The 7,337-nt window shown below is 38.5% G+C and overlaps 1 protein-coding gene across 1 annotated transcript; it reads right to left on the reverse strand.

Moving 5' to 3' along the window:
* Positions 1-463: 463 nt before the first annotated feature.
* LOC145050331 (uncharacterized) lies at positions 464-6,304 on the reverse strand. The gene is made up of 2 exons (XM_078998600.1): positions 5,167-6,304; positions 464-1,032 (listed from the first exon to the last, which is right to left on the reverse strand). Exons 1-2 carry the CDS (start codon positions 6,302-6,304, stop codon positions 464-466), a joined length of 1,707 nt encoding a protein of 568 aa, XP_078854726.1.
* Between the last annotated feature and the right edge of the window lie 1,033 nt (positions 6,305-7,337).

A 7,337-nucleotide genomic window follows, 5' to 3' on the forward strand; every position in this document is an offset into this window, starting at 1 on the left:
TTCGTTTGAGGGTGATAGGTTGTTGAAACACGGTGGTTCGTGTTGTACTTCTTCAATAGAGCCTCAATCATCTTGTTACAAAAATGCGTCCCTCGATCACTAATCAAAGCTCTAGGCACACCAAATCTCGCAAAAACATTAAACTTCAAAAATTCGATAACCGTTTTGGCATCGTCCGATCTTGTGGCTTTGGCCTCACCCATTTAGAAACATACTCAACCGTGAGCAAAATATAAACGTTGCCAAATGAGACGGGAAATGGGCCCATGAAATCAATCCCCCAAACGTCAAAAATTTCACAAACAAGCATTGGATTTTGGGGCATTTGGTTCTTTTGCGAAATGTTTCCCGTCATTTGACACCGTTTACAACTTTTGCAAAACAATTAACAGTCGCGTGACATGGTTGGCCAAAATAGTCCACATTCAAGAACCTTTCTCAAGGTTCGGCTAGGTCAGAAGTGTCACCCACAAGCAAATTCATGAAAGAATTGCAAAATAGATTGATGCTCTTGTTGGGGTACACATCGCCTAATGATTTGATCGAGACAATGTTTCCACAAATAAGGCTCATCCCACACATAGTATTTTGCATCACTTTTGAGCTTGTCTTTTTTAGCACGTGTGAATGTGTTGGGATACCTTTTTGTGCCCAAAAAGTTAATGATATCGGCATACCAAGGAATAGATTGAGTAAGGGAAAAGAGATGCTCATCCGGAAATTTATCCCGCAACGGGAGAGGAGTTTCATTTGAAGTGATCCGGCTTAGATGATCGGCGACGAGGTTCTCGCATCCGCTCTTGTCCCGGATTTCCAAGTCAAATTCTTGTAACAATAGGATCCACCGGATGAGTCTCAGCTTTGCATCTTTCTTTGTCATCAAGTACTTGAGAGCCGCATGATCCGAATACACTATAACTTTGGTGCCAAGTAGATATTGCCGAATCTTCTCCAAAGCGAACACTATGGCCAATAGCTCCTTCTCTGTGGTAGAGTAGTTGCTTTGAGCATTTTTGTGACAACCCGAAATTTCTATTCTGTACAAACATATCAAGTCAATAGAAGTCAGAACAGTTGTTGTCAATTTTTAGACTTTTTAGAGTAAGTTTGAGTATTTTAGGATTTCACACTTTAGTGATAATAGGAGAGAGGATGCACTAGGGTTATTATGCAATACAGTTATTCCAAAACTCTAAGAGATTAGAGTTTACTGCTTGAATAAAATATTTTCTGACAAAAACCCTAAATCTGAGAGTATATATAGAAGATCTAGTCATTATTTTCACTTTTTCCAAAACTTCTCAAGATCCAAAACCATTCTCTCTCAAGTATCATCCAAAAATATTTTCAAGATCTTCAATCTAGTAAGTTTTTCTAGCTTCCTTAAGTGATTATATGCTTAGATCTAGTGATTTAAAACACTTCTAACCGTGAAATCATTCCAAAAAGGTCGATTCTTACTTTTCACCAAGAAAACCAACAACACACACTAGTGTTCTTGGACTTTTAGCTCCTTTCAAGCTTCCACATAGTAAGTAATTCTATCCTAGGGTCTTTTAAAGCTTGCTATACATCTTAACATCAAGGAAATCACCCAAGAACACCAAGAACAAGGTGTTCACGGTTCAAGATTCTTGAACCGTAAACACCAAGTTATGGTGCAAAGTGGTGCCTTAGGGTGCCTAGGTACTTCACAAGACTTTGTAACAAGTCTAGATCCTTCCTTGATGGGTTTATAACACAAGAAGCACAAGAAAACACTCATTTTTATTTTTTTACGGTTTAGGGATCTCCGAAAACCGTAAACACCCCAAAAGGTGTATAAATGTCCCATATTTACTCCTTATGCCTAGAATCTAACCTATGCTATTATGTTGAAGTGTTTAGGACTTGAAAACATCAAAATACCTAAGTCCGTGAGAGTTTACGGTAGTAAAGTCATGGAGAAATGGTCTATAGACCGTAAACTCCATTTAGGAGTGTTTTGATGCCACACAACACTTCCTAAGGCTTAAACATGAAGTAGGAATGCTTAGACTGGCTTAGAAGGCTTCAAACAACGAATGGTCACAAAGGGGGAGGGCTTACGACCGTAAACCCTTTTTCTACTGATCACAAAATGGTAAACTCCTTAAAGGAGTGTTCCTTGAACCCCAAGCACACTAGCCCTTCCCTACAACACTTAGATGCAATCCTTGAGACTAATAACACTTGTATAAAGTGTTTAGCATGTCCTAGGGTGTCTTGAATTGTTTATTAGTTGTTTAAAGACTAAATGGATACATACATGTGATATTATATGTTAACTAGGATCATAGAGTGTGTTCAATACTTCACTTGACACCTAGCAATCCTACACCTTCAGTTCATCCGTAGCACTCACTACAAGTGAGTTCATACCCCTAATCAATGGTTTAAATGTTTTTAAATGATTTTTTTTTTTTGGGGGGGGGGGGAATACAAGTGAAATACTTGTAGTTATTACATCAATCACATGTGATTAATAACTACAAAACCAGTGGTTTTCTTACTGTTCAAACTGTTTATCAAACTGTTTTACAAACTCTTTTACTTATCAAATACTATTACTTAAACTCTTTTATACTTATTATCTAGTACATGTCTATGTATGTGTAGTTATATAAACAATGTTTAAAAGGCTTTGGAAGGCCAGTCCGCTCCATTTCCTTTTCCCCGTTGGGATGTGTTGGGTCGTGTTTTGTGTGAAGTATTGCGTCTATTGGGCTCGTTAGCTAGTCCATTTTGTATCTCCGGTATGGGCCTGTCCATCCGTGAGTTTAGTATATATAGGAGCTTGCATGCATCCTAGAATGTAACGATAGAATAGAACGACCAGAGAATCATTTAGCAAGTTTATTGTTATCGTTCTTGTAACCCTAAAATCCTCTACAGCGGAAGTTCTTAGTCGAGCTCTGCTGAGGATTATTTGATCTAATCATTCGACACATCTTGATCTATACTTGTGTTATTTAATGTTTTTACTTCATCGCATTACCTGTTAAGAAGATCTAATCGATCATCAAGTTAATTAATAACTTATCAGGATGTGGTCTGGTGAGGTATCGAGTGTCCGTCCGAAGGTCGTTTAAATATTAGTTATATATCATGTGTACATATATAGTCATTAAAGGTCCTTCTAGTCAATTCAATACCCGTGGGTAGCAAGGGTATACTTCCATGTTCATACGTACAAGTTATATTACTAGTAAACTACAATAGGCGTAGTTTAGGGTTTTACTATTACTAATACAAGAACAATGAATCATATAAAGAGTCAGTTCATACATGAGTCATAATACATAGTGATGAGAAACAAACATACAGGCTAGACAGAGGAAGAACACACAATACAGCTAGCACATACATTACATATACATTACATTCAGTTATGTGAGCCATTAAATGGGTCATGGCACTACCTGCCATGACCGTTTTTGTATCCAGAATCTCCTTAATTGGGGACCGTATGAGTTTGCGTATAGATCTATACTGGATTCACTATCCTACACCTTGATGCTCGCTACAGTCGGACTTGCAAGTCTATGGGTGCCAAATGTCATTACTTACCGCGTCTTACATCGTCGTTTTACTATTGAGTCGGTAGCAGGGTACAGGCCGATCACATGGTACTTTAAATAACAATTGGTTTAAGGTAGTTAGTACGGCAGTAGTTACTTAATACAACACTACAATACTATAATATTTATCCCATTACATTCACTTTGTGAACATTCACACAATGCACGGTAATGTAAAAACTATTTTTTGGTTAATGATAGTCAGATTTAGGAAAATACACACTCTTACATGAGACACACAGTTACTAGACGCCTTGGTAAAAGGCTACTCTTAGTAGGAAACATAGGGTTTTCTAGGATAGTTCAAACAAATACAAACTTTACAAAACTTATACATTACATCTTACAAACATCTTACAAATGCTTTCATACAAACTACGACACTAATATACTTATGATCTCACCATCTTTAAAGCTGATAATCGCTTTCAAAATAACTTGTATTCTTAGGTCACCAATAGACAGGTACCAGTGCCAGGTTTTTGAGAAGAAGGAGCTTGTTCAAGACTCCTCTTTTATTTTGATGTACTTTTGGTGTCTATATAACTTGACAGAACACACTTGTATGAAATTATATTATTAATGCAATGGATGATGTTGTTGCTTGTTTACTACTTTGCATTGTTGTGATATTATACATGACGTCCTCCACCCTCGAACGATTCCGCCGTTCAGGTTTTGGAGTGTGACAATTTTCTAGTGTCCTTGATGCATAATAGATCATGTGGGAGACCCTCCCATTCTTTTGACCCAAAACAGCGCCTATCGCATAGTTGCTTGCATCACACATGATCTCGAAAGGGAGATCCCAATTTGGTGCTTGCATGATGGGAGCGGATGTAAGCAACTCTTTGAGCTTGTCAAAAGCTTCTTTGCACGCCTCATTGAACTTGAAATGAACCTTCTTTTGCAAGAGTTGGAACATTGATCTTGTTATCTTTGAAAAATCCATGATGATCCTTCGGTAGAAACCTGCATGGCCCAAAAAAGAACGAACTTCCCGAACACAAGTCGGGTAAGGTAAGCTTTAAATAACATCAATTTTGGCCTTATCTACCTCAATTCCCTTTTTAGACACAATGTGACCCAAAATGAGACCTTGACACCATGAAATGACATTTCTCAAAATTCAAAACCAAGTTTGTTTCAATGCATCTTTTTAAAAATTTTGTAAGATTGGTCAAACATTCTTGAAAAGAGTTGCCATATACCGTGAAATCGTCCATAAAAACCTCAATTATGTTTTCAACATATTCCGAAAAGATACTAACCATACAAAGTTGGAAAGTAGCCGGGGTGTTACACAATCCAAATGGCATTCTCCGGTATGCAAAAGTACCAAATGGACATGTAAATGTCGTCTTTTCTTGGTCTTCCGATGCCACCGGGATTTGGTGAAAACCGGAATACCCGTCAAGACAACAATAATGAGATTTCCCCGCCAACCTTTCTAACATTTGGTCAATGAAAGGCAATGGGAAATGATCTTTTTGTGTGCTTGCATTGAGCTTACGGTTGTCAATACATACTCTCCACCCGTTTTGCACACGGGTGGGGACCATCATACCTTTGTTGTTCTCGACCACCATGATTCCCGTCTTATTTGGAACGACTTGCACCGGGCTTACCCACTTGCTATCTGAGATTGGATAGATCATCCCCGCATCTAGGAGCTTCAAAATCTCTTTCTTAGCCATTTCCATCATTGGCGGATTCAACCTTCTTTGTGTGTCCCGACTTGGCTTGCATTCATCCTCCATTAAGATCTTGTGCATACAAGTGGAGGGACTCAATCCTTTAATATCCGCAATCGTCCAACCCATGGCTTCTTTATGCTCCTTCAACACCTTGATGAGTTGCTTTTCTTCAATTTCGGTTAAGTGAGTTGAAATGATAACCGGAAGGGTTTCATTCTTTCCCAAGTAGGCATACTTCAAGTGTTGAGGTAAGACCTTCAATTCCAGTTCGGGTGGTTGAACAAGGGATGGAGACAATTTTGTATGAGTTGGGGGCAATTCAATTTGCTTGACATCTAATCTCATGGATTTCTTCATCTCCATTTTATTTACCAACTTCTCAACTTCCAGATCCAAAGAATAAAGCTTTAATTGCTTGGCTAGCTTCCCACAATTGAATCCTTTACTTAAGATCATCTCCAACATATCACCGTTAGATAACTCAAACAATTCTTGAGTAATTGGCTCAACAACATCAACAAAGTACAAAGATGAAACATCACTAGGATATCTCATGGCATCATAGATATTAAAACTTATTGTTTCGCCATCAAACTCCATTGTCAAACTTCCCGCATACACATCGATCTTCGTCCTAGCCGTCTTCAAAAACGGTCTCCCAAGCAAGATTAGAGCCGATTTGGAGGAAACTTGCTCATCTAGATCAATTACATAGAAATCTGCCAGGAAGACCAATTGGTTCACTTGCACTAGGACATCTTCCAAAACACCTCTAGGAAAGACACTTGATTTATCCACAAGAGAGATTATGACACTAGTTTCACTTAAGGGTCTGACATTCAATGATTCATACACCGAATAGGACATGACATTGATAGAGGTACCAAGATCAAGCATATCACTACTAAAAGTGACATCTCCAATCTTGCAAGGAACCGTGAACATTCCGGGATCTTTGCATTTAGGTGGAAGTTTCCTTTGTAAAACCGCAGATGCATTTTCATTCATCAAAATTTTTTAATTTCCCTTCAACTTCCTCTTGTTGGTACAAAGTTCTTTCAAGAACTTTGGATATCTTGGGATTTGCTTGATTGAATCAAGTAGAGGGATGTTTACTTCCACCTTTCGGAAGGTGTCCAAAATCTCTTTCTCCTCCATATTCTTCTTTGAAGTTGCAAGTCGGGAGGGGAACGGTGGTTGAGTGGCTATTGGTGTTACTAGAGGGGTAGGCTTCTTTGGAACTCCGGCTTGTGCATCATTCTTGATTATAGGTTCTTCAATGTGAATGATCTCTATTTCTTCCTCTTCTTCCCTTAGCTTCTTCTTTGAACTACTTTCTCCGGCTTGTTTGCCACTTCTCAAGGTCACCACATTGACATTTGGGTTCTTTTCGGTTTGAGAAGGGAGTTTACCACGGGATTCCAACTTGCTTATTGATGTAACTATATCTCCCATTTGTGCTTCAAGATTGGAGATACTAGTCCTTGTCTCTTTTTGGAATTGTTGGGTACTAGTGGCTAAAGATTTGACAATGTCTTCAAGAGACATTCCGGAGCTACTTGGTTGAGATTGAGGGGGTTGTTGATGATGATGTGGAGGGTGCGATTTAGGTTGATAGTGTGTTTGTTGATGTTGGTAATGAGGTTGTGGTGGTGGATAGGATGGTCTAACCAATGCATTTTGAGGCAATGGTCTTGGGTTGTAGCTCATGTTGGGAATTGGCTTCCAACTTGAATTATATGCATTTTGGTAACCGGATGGTTTGTTGTGGTAGTTTTGGAACTCTCCCGTGGCATTCACATGCTCCGCATCTTCTTGAAGGATGGGACTGTGACAACCCGATATTTCAACTCTATGTAATGACCTAAAAAGTCAAGTATTGTAACCACTTTTGATATAATGAAATTAACTTCGAAAATAAAATGTACAAAAATCCCAAATTAATTACCTACTATGTTAGATGATATTAAACCGTGATCGTACGTAAAAAGAACGCCCAAATCTGACTTCGTATAAAGAAGTTATGATTTTTCCAAGTTCG

Source organism: Lactuca serriola, chromosome 5 (assembly GCF_051521515.1).
Source record: "Lactuca serriola cultivar US96UC23 chromosome 5, Lser_US96UC23_V15, whole genome shotgun sequence".
Classification (NCBI taxonomy): Eukaryota; Viridiplantae; Streptophyta; class Magnoliopsida; order Asterales; family Asteraceae; genus Lactuca; species Lactuca serriola.

What these genes read in the sequence shown, in the direction of transcription:
- LOC145050331 (XM_078998600.1), bottom strand. Translation starts at nt 6,304, where the DNA reads ATGAATGAAAATGCATCTGCGGTTTTACAAAGGAAACTTCCACCTAAA. An exon ending in GGTGGTCGAGAACAACAAAG is followed by an intron (nt 1,033 to 5,166) that starts GTATGATGGTCC and finishes TGTACAGAATAG; the next exon opens with AAATTTCGGGTTGTCACAAA.